The 19107-nt window shown below is 34.7% G+C and overlaps 1 protein-coding gene across 1 annotated transcript; it reads right to left on the reverse strand.

Annotated features, from left to right (window-relative positions):
• Positions 1–6662: 6662 nt before the first annotated feature.
• LOC129002714 (adenosine 3'-phospho 5'-phosphosulfate transporter 2-like) lies at positions 6663–18276 on the reverse strand. The gene is made up of 7 exons (XM_054430723.1): positions 18008–18276; positions 14777–14898; positions 12857–12953; positions 11283–11448; positions 9733–9923; positions 8494–8672; positions 6663–8055 (listed from the first exon to the last, which is right to left on the reverse strand). The coding sequence occupies exons 1-7, from the start codon at positions 18185–18187 to the stop codon at positions 7902–7904; spliced, it is 1089 nt and encodes a 362-aa protein (XP_054286698.1). The 5' UTR covers positions 18188–18276; the 3' UTR covers positions 6663–7901.
• Positions 18277–19107: the final 831 nt, after the last annotated feature.

Below are 19107 nucleotides of genomic sequence, written 5' to 3' on the forward strand. Positions count from 1 at the left end.
TAATCAAAATTTAGAATGTTATGGTCTAAAACCTCACAACTACTCTCACCGCTTCCCCATGATTAAGGTTGTTGACAAGCTAATGGGAGAAAGTATGTGTAATATTGCTGATACCGTTTATTTATAGTAACATTACAAATGGTAAATTTATTTGAGTTTTACCTAAAAGAGTTCAAGAGCGAGTGGAAAACATAACAACATTTAAGTTCCCAACTTTGTGGGGCTGAATTTAGGAAATTAAGGAAGACAGCAAAATATATTAAGGGAAAGAATTTAAATTAGAAAAGACTATGAGATAGTATGTTAACAGTGTAGTATACTTTCCTCTATAGCAATTTTATTTGAAGATTTGTTGTTAAATTAATTGAAACCTAACTATTAATATATTTAGACAAAGTTGAGGGTAATCGTTGAACATTCAGCATTCTATTTTGGTCCCTTCTTCAGGAATAGCTCGTCTCCAAATACATTCACAATGCACACATTCACCTTTGCCCTGAAAAATCAATGCATTGTTCTAAACTGGACCGAGCTATCCTTTGTAATCTTTATATAATTGACTAGTTGTTTTACATGTGCTTTGCAATAGGTAGAGGACGCAGAAAAGAATAATGTGGTTATTTAAATATTTATTAAAATAAATAATAATTACACATTCAGCTTTGCAACAAAACTCATTTTACATTTTATAAAAATCATCCTGCTCATAACTCAGGTAAAGAGGTAAAAATTGTCACTGTGAAAAAGCACAAAAAATCATACTGTTGAACTTACAGTAATTTAGGCTACTCCCTTTTGTAGCGAAGTCAAATGGGTAAGAAGTTCATTCGTTCATTATTTTTGGTTGGCTAGATGTAGTTAGGGACATGTAATGACAGGATAGAGTAAAACACTACTTGTGAAATATATAACATTTTGTATGATTTATATTTTCATAACAAAGAAGAAGTTTCAATACTTATGACTGTCACAAATAGTCTCATTGACAATATACACAATAAATTGCTGTAATAGTATATAACGTTACTAGCCCGGTAAGTGATATTTTTGACAGATTTTTGTGCGAGTATGGTAAAGCTTCCTTGGCGAGTAACGTATGATACTTTACATCAAACTACACCGAAAGATTAGTACATATAAATTTTAAACTCATAATACAATTTATTTCTAGGACATAACAAAAATTATAATATGTATTTTTTTATGTTTCGGAAAATAAAATAGGCTGTTGCAATTAGCTGTTTATTGCATCAGCTGACTAAGTGCACGGTAACAGTAGCCTATATTACATTACTAGTCCTGATAATAGGTGTTTACCGGACAAGTGTGGTCGTTCCCGTGCAAGACGAAGTCGAAAGCGGGATTACCATACAAGTCCGTTAAACACATTTTGGATGAGTGACGTACCATATTTTACGTCATACTACTCTAACTTAACAATAAAAATCTGTACATATCCTTATCCCACCGACTAAAAGGCCAACAATCACTGCTCTCACTGCTCATAACCTCAACAGTTATGTTTTTGTTTATAACCACTAATTGCAAAATATAATCAGCTGGTTGGTGTACAGTAAAAACTCATTACAGTACAGTAGTACCATTAGTACGTAATGAAACCCCATTTGATTAAGCTTGCGACAAACAGCTGTTTTCTGGACTGAATCCTTGCGTGGGAACTGGGAAGTTTGTCAAAACAGTGTAGTGTAGCGTAATAGTACATTACGTTACTTTTCCGTGTGTAGGCACAGCAAAGGGCAACTTTCCAGCCTATCAATACGGATGGAAAAGTACCTATTTCTGTGTAGTATGGTGTAAAATATATGATTATATAATAATATATAAATACCCTTGATGCAGAAAACCTGCTGCCTAAGGGAATTTATAGTGACTTATTTAGTTTATTCAAAAGAGAAAAATTAACTTTACTGCAGGTTCCATGCCCATTATAAATGACATTGGTTCGATGAGTATTAAGGTTTGCTGCTACAATAAACACAAACCAGATTAGCTAAATTACCTGCGATATACAACAAAATGATCAAAATTTTAATATTACCAATTTAGATGGGTATGGAACTGTGCATATTTTGACCCAAATATCATAATTGAAGAAAGATTGTAGATTAGTGTGAGATGCCTTTTGTATTTTTTAATATTTTTGGACTAAGACAGCTGTTTTTAAGCCAGGACCATTTAGTAAAAGCTTAATGATAAAGGTCAGCTGGATCATTTACAAATAGACATCCATTTAATCTACTGTAGTAAATAATTTTGTTTTACTGTTACTAATTTAACACAGTGGACCATGTATGTTAGAAATAATTTATACATTGGGATGACAATCTATCACACTATGTTGTTTGTGTTTTTAACTTCATTTGGACGAGGAAATAATCTATGAAGGAATACCAACAGGGGCGCAAGGAAAATAAAAATACCCCAAAAGGAAGAAGGGCGCAATTATCTCTCAAGCCCATAGCGTGACACAAGCAAATCGCGGACCTTTATATAAATTCGGTAAAAAAAAACTTTATTTATGATTTGAGCGAATAGTGAAAATCAGCTGATTAGTGGATAGTACGAATAGTGACATAAAAATGAAAAAGTAAATCGGTACAGAGCCTAGGTCTAAACATGCCACTTATGACTTCTTCCCTACGGAAATTCACTGAAAATAGAGAACTCATTCTGTGTCATCAATTTAAACTAATATCAAGTTAACCTCATGACCAGGGCCGGACTTAGGACTTCAGAGGCCCCGGGCGAATTTGCCGATGGGGCCCCCAGTATGATTATACGAGACGAACAAATACAGTACACAATGTAACGCATATTACATGCACACTAATTTTAAATAGGAAATTTCAAGGTGAATTAATATGTAAACCTGTTAGAATAGTATGCTGTATTTTGCATAAACTAATTTTATGTAATATTGTAGGTCTGAAAATAGTTACAATGTACGGTGTTATGTTATGATTTGCTCTTGTTGTAATTGTATTTATAAAATTTTAATATACCTAGCAGGTACCTTACACATTTTTTTGCAATACATTAAAATGTTAATATACTTTGCAACAAATAATGAAAACTATAGATAAAATAAAAATAAAATAACACGTACTTGTAAAAGGTTTAATTTAATTTTTTTACTGTAATAGGCCTACACATTCTATTGGTGCTTGAATGAAAACACAAATAAAAAATAACTAACATTAATTAATGAAATAAGTTATATTTAAACACGTGATGTAAGTCAGAGATAATGCATAAACTTTTAAAGCTTTAATATCCTACTAATATTATAAATGAGAAAGTTTGGATGTATGGATGGATGGATGTATGTTTGTGACCAGTAAACGCGAAAAATACTGGTCGGATTGGGCTGAAATTTGGTATGATGATAGCTCACATTCCCGATTAACATATAGACGCATTCTTATCTTATAAGTCCTTTCGGGATCCGCCCCAGTGGCTCTGGAGTTTCCCATGTGAACCTTATGAGTAATCGTATTTAAAAGGAATAAAAGAATTTTGTCAGCTGTTTCAACTACACAAGTTGGTTATATGATATTGAATAGCATTAAAAAGCTACAATGTTTACCAACAGGGTGCAGTACTATTATTTTTTTACATTTATGACAACAGCTATCCTATTAAGGCCATAAAGGTAAAATTTTGTTTTTAAAAGGCTTATTTGTAACTATTTTATCAACAGATGTAAGATCAAAATGTTTCTATTTCGTGTTCTCTTCCCGTTGCAAAGCACGGATACAACAGCTAGAATTTACTACAATTTTACTTATAAACCTTTTACTAAGTTTATAAGATACAAGTCAAAACAATTTTAAAGTTTACTTTTTATAGATTAATCATTATAAGGTTTAGAACATAGTTATTTTCCCTATAAATAAATGTCACTTCCCACTCTGATACGTTGGTCACGTTGGCATGGCAATTAAAACCCCCTTTTCCTACATTTCCTGACTGCACTAAAACCATAAACTATGACTTATGTTTATTTTCATAGTGGTTTTGGCATGGAATTCTCGTTTGTATAACATGTTAAAGTCCTAGCATGAAAAGTACCATTAAGAACTTTAACGAGTTTGAGTTTTTTCTTGACGAGTAAAATGTTGCAATACAAGTCTAATAACCAATCACAAGCTAACCATTTTATATGAGTACTGTACCTGAAAGATGTTTAAATGTATTCAATATTTTAGATTAATACAACACAAACATAACATTCAATACAACATTAATTTGTTCTTTGTAGTGTTTGCAGAATTATTAATAAAATACAACACAAAAGTATGACAATGTCAACCAAAAACACACTGGGAGTAAAGTGATTTAAATTGTTTTGGATAGGCGATAAGGCATTGTATATGTATGTGTATGTGCGTGCGTGAGACAGACAGGACTAAACAGGATCCCTTATCAGCTCATTATCATTTATTGTTGCAGCTGCTTGTTGTTTTTTTACGATTTCAGTCGACAACGCTCGCCCGCTCCCAAATAATGTAATTTTTGTTAACATCAGACGAACCTAGCTGTCATAAAATGTCTATATAGATTTTTTTATCCTACTGGCGCTGTATGATTTTGACTCAAAAGACTAAATTGAAGATCCAAATTTCGACGTATAACTTAATTACTATTTTACTAAACCTTTTAATTGAATGGTTAATATAATACTTCTGCCCCTTAAAATCGTGATAGACATATACTTAGAGGTAAAAGAATAACATCTAATAAAACATAAACAGAGCAATGTTTTTATTTTTCAAAAGTATTAGAACTCCATTGAATCTCCATTTAACCCAACACAATTGTACAAGTTACATTCTACGTTAGGACAAGAGTCTTCATATTATTTATTGTATTTTTTGCCCCAAGCGAAGGGGCCCCCTTCAACTCGATCGCCGCGGCCGTACGTTTGTGTGGACGGCTTCATTGAAACTCAAACTGGTCCGTCACAGCCTAGCAGCTATGCTCGTGTTAACTAGGTCTAAAAAGGTCCGTGAAGTTGGCGTACCCATATTAGCGTATCCACTTTTGATCATACCAATCGTTAGTTCATCGTTAGTTCTCGATAGTTCCCAAATTTTTTCGTTAGTTCTCAAAAAATATAAAAGTTATAGCCGATTATAAGTGGGTACGCTAACTTCACACTTCCGGGTTCTAGCACGCGCCGTTTTCTGAGGAGAAATGTTTACATCTATATACCAATCGTTAGTTCTTCGTTAGTCCTCGATAGTTCCCAAATTTTTTCGTTAGTTCTCAAAAAATAAAAAAGTTATGAGGCATACAAAGTGGGTACGCTAACTTCACAATTGTACAATTTCCAGCGGGAACAGTTTTTTTACTATAAATGCCTATATCTATATACCAATCGTTAGTTCTTCGTTAGTTCTCGATAGTTCTCCAAAATTAACGTTAGTTCTCAAAAAATAAAAAAGTTACGAAGCATAAAAAGTGGGTACGCCAACTTCACAGTTATAGAATTTCCAGCGGGCACAGTTTTTTTACTATAAATGCCTATATCTATATACCAATCGTTAGTTCTTCGTTAGTTCTCGATAGTTCTCCAATATTTACGTTAGTTCTCACCATCACCCAATTTTTATGCTTCGTAACTTTTTTATTTTTTGAGAACTAACGTTAATTTTGGAGAACTATCGAGAACTAACGAAGAACTAACGATTGGTATATAGATATAGGCATTTATAGTAAAAAAACTGTTCCCGCTGGAAATTGTACAATTGTGAAGTTAGCGTACCCACTTTGTATGCCTCTTAACTTTTTTATTTTTTGAGAACTAACGTTAATATTGGAGAACTATCGAGAACTAACGCAGAACTAACGATTGGTATATAGATATAGTCATTTATAGTAAAAAAACTGTGCCCGCTGGAAATTCAATAACTGTGAAGTTGGCGTACCCACTTTTTATGCTTCGTAACTTTTTTTATTTTTTGAGAACTAACGTTAATTTTGGAGAACTATCGAGAACTAACGATTGGTATATAGATATAGGCATTTATAGTAAAAAAACTGTTCCCGCTGGAAATTGTACAATTGTGAAGTTAGCGTACCCACTTTTGTATGCCTCTTAACTTTTTTATTTTTTGAGAACTAACGTTAATAGTTGAGAACTATCGAGAACTAACGAAGAACTAACGATTGGTATATAGATATAGTCATTTATAGTAACAAAAAACTGTGCCCGCTGGAAATTCTATAACTGTGAAGTTGGCGTACCCACTTTTTATGCTTCGTAACTTTTTCATTTTTTGAGAACTAACGTTAATTTTGGAGAACTATCGAGAACTAACGAAGAACTAACGATTGGTATATAGATATAGGCATTTATAGTAAAAAAAACTGTTCCCGCTGGAAATTGTACAATTGTGAAGTTAGCGTACCCACTTTGTATGCCTCATAACTTTTTTATTTTTTGAGAACTAACGAAAAAATTTGGGAACTATCGAGGACTAACGAAGAACTAACGATTGGTATATAGATGTAAACATTTCTCATCAGAAAACGGCGCGTGCTAGAACCCGGAAGTGTGAAGTTAGCGTACCCACTTGTAATCGGCTATAACTTTTTTATTTCTTGAGAACTAACGAAAAAATTTGGGAACTATCGAGAACTAACGATGAACTAACGATTGGTATGATCAAAAGTGGATACGCTAATATGGGTACGCCAACTTCACGGACCTGGTCTAAAAGCGTGGGGCCCAGTGCAACCCTGAGGAAAAGTCCCTTAGAGTCAAGAATTTTGGAACAGTAACCTTAAATATAGGATAATGACAATAAACCTGTTAAAAAAGAAGGCCATTCGATAAGTGTCTGATTAATTTTCGAAGATATTAATAACAACTACTGTGCAAGGGGCCCCTTCCGGGGCCCCCCTAGGCCCGGGGGCCCCGGGCGCTCGCCCCGTCCGCCCCTAGGTAAGTTCGGCCCTGCTCATGACCATTAGATACATAATTGTTTGCTGGTCACTATGAACTAATAATAATTTACATGTAACATGACAAAAAACTTGTTGATCAGTCGCGCTTTCAAGAATTCAAAGAGTATTGGTTTTACCATACATTTTCCCCCACAATCACCATTATAATTCAGAAATAATTCACTCAGAATCTTATCAATATTAAATACACACACTTTCTAGAAGGTAACTATACCTGTATGTACAGGTTTCTAACTACAGTGTTTCACTATATACAAAGATTAGACTACTTTAGCCTTATTTTTTATAGCTTAATACCCATAAACAGTTATATGGAGTAGTTGAAAACTATAAAGTGTGTACCAATAAAATAGCAAAAGGCAACTTTGTGTATAATCTAGTAAAAGTAAAATTTGATGCGGGAAATAAATCTAGATAACATAAAGAATTGATCTGGCTATTTACAGAATTCTTATAGAGTATTTAGTGTGGGTAAACTAGTGCCTAACTAGATTTATTGCAAACATTTAATAATAGACAAACTAAGTAGGGAATAATTGATCCTACTACTTATAGCAGTTTGTAAAGCACCGGTATTTAGTATGAAACTAGTAAAACCAACATTCATTGTCAAAATCAAAAACAAATCAAATAAGTACAGTTGGTAACATAATTGATCTTGTTATTCTTTAGAAGTTTTGTAATGTTCTCGGTCTGCATTTACACCATTGAAACTAAAATAATTCATAGCAAACAAATTATTTTACAACAAATAGATAAAAGAAGTAGATAAAATAATTGTTCTTGTTATTTACAGCTTCTAAATTTCTTTAGTCATAGATTGAAAACTGTAAATTCAAACTTTCTATTCAAGACTTAAACTTAATAGGAATAAATCTATAATTAAATAACAGTCTATCACAGAAGTCTTAGACAGAGGATGTAAGTAATGTTCTTCTGTCTCGGCGGAAGCGTCCAATTAAACGCCAGAGTTCTCTAGACAGGTTGTGCGTCAAACTTTTGTTTTTACTGAGGACATTGAGGTAAATGCCAAGTAGAATAAGTAAGCCCGACCAGACATACCTAGAAAACATCCAGTTATTATTAGATAATTCTGAAACGTAAATCTTTGTAGAAATTCAGACAGCAATGAAAGATATTTTACAACAAAGGTGTTTAAATACTTTTACCCAGTAGGGTTGTCAATATAAACACTTTCTTTAAAAAGTCCCTGTTGACTATGAAAAATCTAGTGTGTTCTTTTAGAGGACACATGGTAAAGCCCCCTTCATCCAGGTCGGGAGAAAGGTCAAATGATGAAGCATGAATCTAGTTCTGTGATTACTTTTCCATAGTACTTTCTAACGATAATGAAATGAGTCCGGAATCATTGAAATCCGGAAAAGCAGATTTGATCAAAATCACATTTTTATCACTGCAAATGGTAAACTAACCTGAAGCACCTTTCTGCAACAATAAACACTCAAAATATTCATAAAAAGGAATGTATTATCTACTTACTGGAATGTAAATGGTTTGGCGAAGAACAGGAATGATAGAATGATAGTGACAGCTTTGCGACATGTGGTCACAGTGACTGCTACTAAAGCACCACACGTCTGTACGAGAGTCAGCACTATCTGTATACCTAGGTATCCTGTCACTGAGAACAGCATAGCATAGAGGTAGACCACTGGGTGCTGTCAACAGATGTGCAAAATTAGTTAACTAAATCACTGATCAGTAAAGGAACATTGCAAAAATTTAATAATTCATTGGAATAAATAGGTCATAACTAGTTTTTTTCAAAAAGAGTAACAAATGAAACCATGTTGCGTGAGACATGTGTAGGTAATCACTCTGGCTATCTGAAGTATGTCGGAACATTTACAGTACATTGATCATTCCAGAGCCCACTGGACTGAAGGCTACACTGGACCATTGGAAGTTCACTGGACTGACTATAGTCTATGGGATCATCTGAAGGTTGTACTGGACCATTATAAGTTCACTGGACTGACTAAAGTCCACGGGATCATCTGAAGGTTATACTGGACCATTATAAGTTCACTGGACTGACTTAAGTCTACGGGATCATTTGAAGTTTAATGGACCATTGGAAGTTCACCGGACTGACTGAAGTCTACGGGATCATCTGAGGGCTACAGTGGGCCATTATAAGTTCACTGGACTGACTTAAGTCCACGGGGTCATTTGAAGGCTATACTGGACCATTGGAAGTTCATTGGACTGACTGAAGTCTATGAGATCATTTGAAGTTTATTGGACCATTGGAAGTTCACTGGACTGACTGAAGTCTACTGGATCATCTGAAGGCTAACCTGGGCCATTGGAAGTTCATTGGGCTGACGGATGTCTACTCGATCATATGTAGAAATCAACTAGTATTCTACAGATTTTCAGCAGTCTACTGGACAATCCAAAGTCCATAGCACATTTCAAAGTCCACTGGACCATCTTAAGTTCACCAAACCTTCAAGGGTCTGCCAGATAAAGACAATCTAAACGGTAGTGTATCTACAGTAAATAGTGAGCCAGATGTTTGATAAACCATCAAACTAAATTAGTCTAAAAACAATTTTTTTCAAGCAAAGGTCACAAATATTCTCAGTTAAGTTTTTTAATGCCCTCATAAAGCCCTAAGTCAAGACCTTCTAAAAATCCAATCATTACCATTAAACCAGTATATAACAATTATGAATTGTATAAAGTAAATCTATAAAGTAAAATCTATTTTACCCTGGCACAGAAGGCGAAGCCAGCCCAGAGAGTGCCAGATACCAACATGGCTGCCAGGAGGTAGACAAAGCCAATGGCGTACGAGTAGAGAACAACCTCAGTGTTGGAAGCTCCGTGGGTCTTCATAGACTTCTCCTGGACGTTCCCAATGACTGCATCACACACCAAGGCACAGGAGATCATCCCCACACCTGCAACAGGTCTTGAGGTTAGATCAGAAGTTGTTGATGGGGATGGCAGTAATTTCTAGATAAGAAATTTAATAATGTGGTATTTTAGCTAGTAAGCGACAAAAAGTTTATAATTCAAGCAAAATTAGGGATGATTATTTATCTTGTGGCAAGAACATGAATAAAATACCCCCACCGCAGCAAACCAGCAAGCTAAGAGAATTTCAATTGGTCTGATTGGATTTGGACTAAACTTTTTCTTATTTAAACAAACATGTCAGTTTATTCCATATTTAAAAAAAACTTTAGGTTTGAAAAGTACCTACCTAGGTTTACTGCTACATGGAAGGAGAATAGTGTTTTTTGTAAGTAGGTACAGTAGAAACCCGGTTAACTGAATTCAGGTTAACCAAAAGTTTAGTAAAATAATACAGGGATGAAATAGGCTATATTTTCAGTTGTTTAGTTTTAGGCCTAGTTATTTTCTCAACCATTGTAACTTGAACTGAAATAAAACGCAATTCATTATTCTTACACACCGTGGTTACACATATAAATTAATTCAATTAGACTATTTTTTTGCATATGACGGCTTAACCGAAATATTGGTTATCCAAAACGGCTCTCCCCCCTTTATGGTTAAATGGGGTTCTACTGTAACATAAATATTTACATACATATTTAGGCCTACTCATTCATCAAATTCGGTTCATTTAATCGAAATCGGTTTACAATTGAATACTAAGCAAGAGGAAGTTAACACTAGGGCTGTTTTTTCCCAATGTGGCTATAAATTTAATTCCCAATGTTATCACAATCGCAGAAAGAACCTGCGAAGACTGAATGACCGCAGGAGGTGTTTAGAATTTTACCACGGGTACAGAAGATGGGGATGATGATCCTGCAAAGGTGGACGATGTTAATTATTTGGTGGGGATCGCAGAAGAAGTTCTATCATTATAAAACTTCAAACTCTCTTTGCTGTGACTACTTAAGATGTTCACCATTGACAAAACTTAAAGAAAGCATATTTCACTCTTTGGTTACACATCAATACACCAGGCGTCTGTTCCAGAACAAATTGTCAAAGTTAGAGTTAAATTTTAAAAAGCACCAATGCAAGCAACAGAGCCAACGCCATGAAACAATAAGAATATTTTTACAAAAGCATGATTATTTACCAAATTTATGAATTAATTCAAAACTGGCATATCAGTTAGTATTGTTTTTCAATGATAGGTTGATATTAAGAACAAGACCTAGATTTTGAACTAAGCTAAAAAAAACACACATTTTCTGTGACAAAATACTGGACTAGTCTAGATTCAAAAGCAGTAAGCAGAAAAACATGAAGAAGCTATGTACGAACTTGGAACAAACCAATGATATTAAAGTTGGGCGAGAGCTTGCTGTCAGCTAGAGTGAAGAGCGTAAGGCCAAAACTGAGGGAGGCGGCAGCGAGATAGTCCAGCATGCCATATTTCTTCTGCTGGATGATAATGGACCCGATCAGACACGGGATCAACTTGCAGCATTTGAAGATTACCTGGAAATTAGTAAAATAGTTGTAAAGCAAATATCAGGTATTTTCCATACAACAGATTCGCTCTACTTCGGCCTACATTTGTTTAGACGCCAGATGGTTTGAATGGTCTCGGATGGATGTCAGTCACCCGCGATTGAGTTTCCATTAACAATAATCAACTTGAGCTATTTTCCAGTAGTAATATATCAACAAATACAAAATAGCAAATACTGAACTTCAATTATATAAGGTATGAGGTATTCAACTAAAATGTAGGCTTTAACCCTCGAAATAGACTCGATCTTTTGGAAATAAAGCATTGGCTGATATTTCATATCCGTTGAAGCAATCCAAAGCATTGGTGCGGTCTCTTAAATATCGTGAAATCATTCTGAAATGGTCAACCATTGCTATACAAGCTAAGTGTACAAAAAAACTGAACAGTATCATGTCACAAATTCTCAGTTTAAAACAGATTTGATTTTAAATTGAAATGAAATATTATTACTTTGTAAGACTGAACAAATTATGGTTTGTACTAGGCCTAAATCATTTTTATAAGATTTGTATAAACTACAGGGTGGCGAAAAGTCCCTTTACACTAAAGATAAATTTAATAAATGTTCTAGTGTGTTAGGGAAAGGGAGAATTCTTCACATTCTTCCCCCACTGTTTCCTTACTTCTCACGTATGATTCGTACAAATATTTGCTGATCTGTCGTTTTCATAACAACAGTGTGCTACGTACTGCAATATTGTGTAAAAAGGGACTTATCGGCCACCCCGTACAAGAATAATTCATTAGTAGGACTATTCAATGTACTGTTTTTACATAATACTGAAAATTTTCTGATATGAATGTTTTCCGAGGTGGGTGAAAAACAGGAACACTTGTTGTTACAATGGATTTAAGACTGAACACATTTTAGGAGTTAATAGGGAACCACTCGCCGTCTGGTAACTGCGTAAACACGGCCACAAAAAAGAACCTTGTGCCATTATTAAAGTGATCGAGTTGAAATAAACTGTAAAATATTCACAAACATAAACTATGCACAGGATGGACTGAAACTTCATAATTAATTGTTTCATTGGGGTGATTTTATAATCTGTAAATTAGTCTTTTTCACATGTGATTTTAACTTCTTTCTAAACAATAATTAAAAATTAATTCTTCTCCATCCAATGCAAGCTCTGATATGTTAAGAGCACACAATCATTGGAAACAAATTACTTTTAGAATGTTGAGAGCTTTTACAATAGAGGCATGTTCAATCCCGAATTATATTTCAATCCATATAATCAGCCATCTTGAATTGAAATTCAGGCTGCTAGGTAGAAACCCCTTAATATTTGGTAAAAGTATCGTACTGTTAATGACTAACAATGAAATTGAAAATCAGGAAGAAAACTAAGAAATCCAAATTACCTGAGTAGGGTAGTTCAAATAACCCAAGGATGAATTTGAAAATCCCATTGTACCCAAAGTAAGTAACGCCAACAGCATGTAGTTCTTCATTGGAATGCTGAAACATACGAATATACCTTGTAAGTTTGTAATATCATATGAATTATCATGCTCCAAAACGGGGGAATGTAGCCTGATTCTACAAAATTTAGTAAACATAAACATTGTGCAAAAATAAAGTTTATTAGGTAATAGGCATACTATTTTGAATTAGGCTTACTGTAAAATAAAGTTAACTAATTATTTTAAAATTGAAAATATTACTGTAGGCCTAACTATTTTACTTCGAGTAAATAATGTTTGTTCATGGGTTTACGTTTATTTTTTAAAGCTGTAAAATTGCATTACCAAAAAAACTAGCTCTAATCCGAACTAATTCAGATCAAGAGTAGTTCGAACGATTGAATAGGCTAGTTTAGATTACAGAACATACCTTATGTTGCTTTTATATAACAATAGCTAAAAAAATGGCTAAAGTGGATCGTAACTGTTAGAGGAAAAGTGAAAAATGTGTTATAAATTAAAATACCATAAAGGGAAGTTTCAGTTGTGGGCATTCAGTCTCAATGGCTACGTGGTCCGTTGAGCATCGTGTTTTCGCAGTGGAAGAGTTTATAACGAGTCAATTGTTGCTGTGACGCGTGCCTTTCAACATCCCACCTCGGGGTAGTGTTCCTAAGCGAGATAAGATATTGAGCTGGGTGCATAATTTACGCACTAATAGTTCATAAGTGCTGCAAAATGGACGCCTACACCTCGAACAATAAGAACGCCTGAGAACGTGGAGCGTGTGAGACGCGATGTCATTACGAGCCCCCTGTCGATATCAACGAGACATCGTGCTCAAGCTCTTGGGAAGGATTCTTAACAAAGAACTGAAATTGCACCCCTATAAACTCATGGTGGTGCAGCAGATTCTCCCAACAGACCATCTTCTAAGGCTTCAGTATAGCCAATGGATGTTGGATAAAACCTTATTATCATGATGTCTTATGAGGCTCACTTTCACATTAACAACTACTTCAACAAGCAAAATTGACGTTGCTGGGCGACACTAACCCAAGAGAACTACACCAACGGTCTCTCCATAGTGACAAAGTGACGGTTTTTACTGTGGGGTTTCTAAATTAGGGATAGGGCCTAATTGGGCCTCACTTTTTTGAAAATGAAAAGAAGCAGGCGGTTACTGTTAATTTGCAGTGTTATGTGAACATTATAAAAGAATTTCTTCTTCCACAGCTTGAAGAGAACAATTACGACATGGACAATATGTGGTTCCAACAAGACGGAGCAACTACACATACCGCTAGAATATCAATGCAAGCTATACACGCTCTGTTCCCTGGCCGTTTGATTTCCCGTAATGGAGATTTCCATTTTCCCCCTTGCTCACCGGACCTCACGGTATGTGACTTTTTCTTATGGGGCTATTAAAATTTAAAAACAAGGGTCTACATAAACAAACCCCGGACCATTTAGGAGTTGAAGGCATCAATTCACAACGAAACCACATCAATTCCTGGTGATGTGCTTGAGCGGGCAATGCGGAACGTTAAGTACCGACTCCAAGAATGCGTCTCTGGAGAAGGAGGGCATTTGATGGATGTAATTTTTAAAAACTAACTTTACTAATTTTTTGTTGATAAAATTCCATTGTAACTACACATTTTACACTTTATTTCAATCCAATACCTTTTAAATTGAAAGTATGACAAGTATTTTAAAACCACCCGATCCATCTGCGCCACACTGTATAACAGGTTTAAGTTAAAGATAAACTTAGCTAGTTAGCATAGCTTTAAATTCAAAATAATTATGATAAGCCTATTACATTGACAAATTAATAACTCTTTAAATTATGAAAAAATATTCTATACTTACTGCCTTGTTGTGTCACCATTGAGATTACTCTCAGCGAATCCAAATATCGTATAAAATGCAAACTGGACTAAGGTTAGGTACCACCCATATGGTTTGAAGCCTTCTAGAGTAAAAATGAGCTCCTGTAAAACAAAAAGTTCAAACTATTATTAGTAGACAAGAAAACGAGTATTTTAAATGTCGATTAAAATTATAGACCTAAGTTATTTGGTTTTTAGCGAATTTCCCTATAGGGAAGTAGCTATTACCGTAGGTGGCACGGTAAGACCTAGACCCGGGACCGATTTACTTTTTCATTTTGATGTCCCCAGAGGCCAAAAACACCATTCGTTCAAATTTTTATATATGTATATATATATATATAGACATATATATATATATATATATATATATATATATACGTCCGTGAACGCGATAACTTGAGTAATTTTTGTCCGATTTTGATGAAATTTGGTTTAAAGGTGTAAAGCGGGATAAACTTGAATGAGTTCGCGAACCAGCACGATCGGACCATGGGAACAGGGCTTTACGGGGGGTTTTATGGGGTAAAAATTGGTTTTTCTCACTTTTGACCCTCAAAACACAAAATTTCCCGATTTCTCTTTAGACCTTTTTAAAGAGCTTAAAAAAACAAATAATTTAGTATGTAAAAGTATTTTTGTTCAATTATTAGTAACGGAGAAAGTTAAAAAAATTGTAAATTTAAAATTCCCATGTTATTCTTATGGAGAATATTGTCAAATGTTGTAGTTTGCTTGTTTATGGATATATTTTGATCAAACTTGGCAAATTTATTTATTTTGTACTAAGCTATCAATATTTTACTCAAAAACACACTTTATTAGTTTCCTTGTAGCAGCAAACCTAGGTACTCGTTAAACCTAATGTTATTAAAATTTATTTAACTGAAAATCAATTCAGACAAATGGAAATTCGCTTAGTCGGCAGGTTTGCTGCGGCGGGGGTATTTTTTATTATGATTGCCTTCTGAACTGTTGTGATAAGTTAATATAAGACTAACCTTACCTTCAATGTCCCCACAGTTTTAACACTATTTCTTGAAAACTACAAACATTTATAAGAAAATAGCTTCTTCATGTTCGGATACAAAAATGAGGTAGGCCTAGTGGACTTGGGACAGATCCTCAGAGAACCTATGATGAAATATTAATTCGATGCTGCAGTACCTACTGTAAAGCTGCGTTTACACCAAAGTTGACAACCAAAAGTTGACAACTAAAAGTTTACAACTAAATGTTGCTCCTCACTAATTTAGAGCAACTAGTGGAAAACTTGTTGCCAAAGAATAGGCGCAAAATGATCAGTACAGTTACACATTATTGTCAAGGATGTCGTCGGACGAAGAAGACGCAATCATTCCTAAACAGAAAATAATGTTTACTTTAGTTACATTATTGAATCAGCAATCTGACACATAAGTTACAGTACTATTTCCCATTAGCTTGTCAACAACCATTATCATGGATAAGTGATTAGAGTAATAATGATATTTAATAGGTAGCCTATTTAGTAACTATGTAACTATGATATTTATTAAAAATACAAAAGTCGCATTAACTTTGGAATTGTAACTTTTACAGCATTCAGGCTGCAGCAATAGTGGGGGGGGGGGGGGAGGGGCTGCACTATATTGTTTAGAACTATAAGGACCTCAAAGGTAGTAATTCAATCAAAAACTGTTTTTTATTATAGTTCGGCCGCTTAGAAAACGACCTGCGCGCTAATGCTAAACCAATGTTGGAGGAGGTCGCTTTCTAAGCGGCCGAACTATAGTACATTTTTGGTTTTTTATGGGGTCTTATGGGAAAATGACATAAGTTAGCCTACAATCACTTTTGAACCGTAATTTTACAGGAATGGGAGTTACTATTTTATACTATTTTGTTGAGAATTTAAAGGGTGGCTACAACATAATAAATCTTTATTAAAGTCGTTTCGGCCATTTCCGAAAAAATCAAATTTTCCGCTTTTTATGAGAAACCCATCATTAAAAATCTACATTTCAAAAAAAATCTAAAATACCTGGAGATATTATGGATTAGTACCCTACCTACATACAAAATTTAATGAAAATCGGACCACAGGTGTGGTCTGTAGCTTTGAACACATCCAGAGTTATTAGGCCTAATTAAGATATTTAAATAGAAAGATAGCCTAGCCAACTTACACTCAACATTCACGTTTATTTTTAAATGTTTATTTATAACAGACTTGAGTGCTGTAATTTACCCTATTATAATAATTAAAATAATTCAATAATACACATTTCAATATGTGTACAATATGGAAGGGGGAATAGTTCTCCACTAGTTTTCAACAAGTTGCTTGCGCAAAGCGCGTAGCGTGGCAACTAGTCTTCAACTTTTTGTTGCCAACTTTCTTTGATCTTTACCGACTCTCCACGGGAAACCAAAATTTAGTGGTAAACTTGTTGCTCCACTAGTTGACGACAGAAAAAGTCGCTGCATTTTATAGAAAAAGCAACAAGTTTCCGAAACTAGTCGAAAACCTGGTTGTCAACTTTGGTGTAAACGCGGCTTAATACAAATTAAAATATTTCGATTGATATGAATTTCAAAATTAATTTCAAACTATGGGGCTTTTCAAGTAGAGTAAGTTAGGACCTACCGCCCCACATAGCACTATGATCTACGTTGGTTTAGCTCGAGCAGTTTTGTTAATGAAACTCATGAAAAAAGAGGATACGAATACAAATAGACGTCTTTGTAAAATAAGTAGATAGGCCCTACCCAATCAGTTGTTTGCGCAATAAGTGTAAGCAACTAGTCTTCCACTTTTTGTTGTCAACTTTCTTTGATCTTTACCGACATTACGCGAGAAACCAAAATTTAGTGGAAAACTTGTCTTAAAACTTGTCCCAACTAGTGGACAACAGAAAAAGTGGCTGTATTTTGTAGAAAATGCAACTAATTGCCGCAACTAGTGGAAAACTAAGTGGAAGACTTTGGTGTAAACGTGGCTTTACTAACCCTCGTTTCTATTGTGAGCGAGCCCTTTACCTCATCACGAAACTATTTCCTCTCCTTTGCCCACTGTCAACATTTCCAGTTTTAGCTTAGCTTAGAGTTTTATGGTATTTGTTACCAAGGCTAGACTACAACCATGGTAACAAGGTCAGGTTATAAACTTAACCAAAGAGAAGCAACCTTAAAACCCTAAAAATACCCAACTGCAAGATTATTCACTTACCTGCAAGTAACCATAGATCAGGTAAAATGCGAACACACCAGCACAGCAGATAAAAAACTGATTTGTATTACTATATTTGCTAATATCGTAGTACAGGACACGTATTGCCTGGTTATTATCCTTTCGGAGAGTATTTTTATTTGGTTTAGAGTCATTATCAATTCCGATTCTAATATCCATTGAAAAAGCAACAACGTAGGCCTATGAGCAAAGTTTATTTATACAATCATCATAACTCTTTACGTTAGATATAATCAAAAAATTTTAAAAAAATCTTCGGAGATTATGTTTCCATTATTATTTTAAAACAATTAATACTTGTTTAAAAAGCATAACCTCAAAATTATCGTGAAAGCCACACAGACAGACCAGACAGAATACAGATGGCAGATCCAAAACATAGCAGACGTGAAGCGTGTCAAAAAGTAAACAATCTTCACCACTGTGACCAACTGAACACATTCGTCAAGTAAACATAATGTAACTTAACATGTGTACAGCAATGAAAGTAGTGTAAACAAAACTACAATCGGCACGTTTTAACCATAAAAATGGTATGCGCAAGAATCTTTAGCTTCTTATTTTAAAGCTCTTCTCATTAATTTGTCAGTTTTTAGTTTTTACTTCTCTACACAGAGTTAGGGCAAGTAGGCCAACAACAACCTGTAGGGATAGGCATGGATAAAGAGATAACCTAGAATAACACGTTTCCCAAAACAAACGCATTACCTACCAAGATATTCACCTTTTAGTGAATTTCCCATATAGGGAATAAGCTATTACCGTAGTACTCATGGTAAGACCTGGACGCGGGACCGATTTTTTTTCGTTTTGAGGTCCCTAGAGGCCAAAACCACCATCCGTTCAAATTCATGTGTGTGTGTGTGTGTGTGGGTGGGTTCCATAATATCGACAACCGTAGAAATTGATCGAAACTGAATTATTCCCAGTTTGTCGACACTGGAATATTCCCACTTAACCGACATCCCAAATAACCGACGTCGCAAATGATCGACACCACAAATTGTCGACATCCCATATTGTCGACAATGAAATAGTTTCATTTTGTCGACACTGAAATAGTCCCAGTATATCGACAA

The sequence above is a fragment of the Macrosteles quadrilineatus genome, unplaced genomic scaffold (genome assembly GCF_028750875.1).
Source record: "Macrosteles quadrilineatus isolate MER2022 unplaced genomic scaffold, UCM_ALF_1.0 Scaffold_9__3_contigs__length_116548681, whole genome shotgun sequence".
In the NCBI taxonomy this organism is placed as follows: Eukaryota; Metazoa; Arthropoda; class Insecta; order Hemiptera; family Cicadellidae; genus Macrosteles; species Macrosteles quadrilineatus.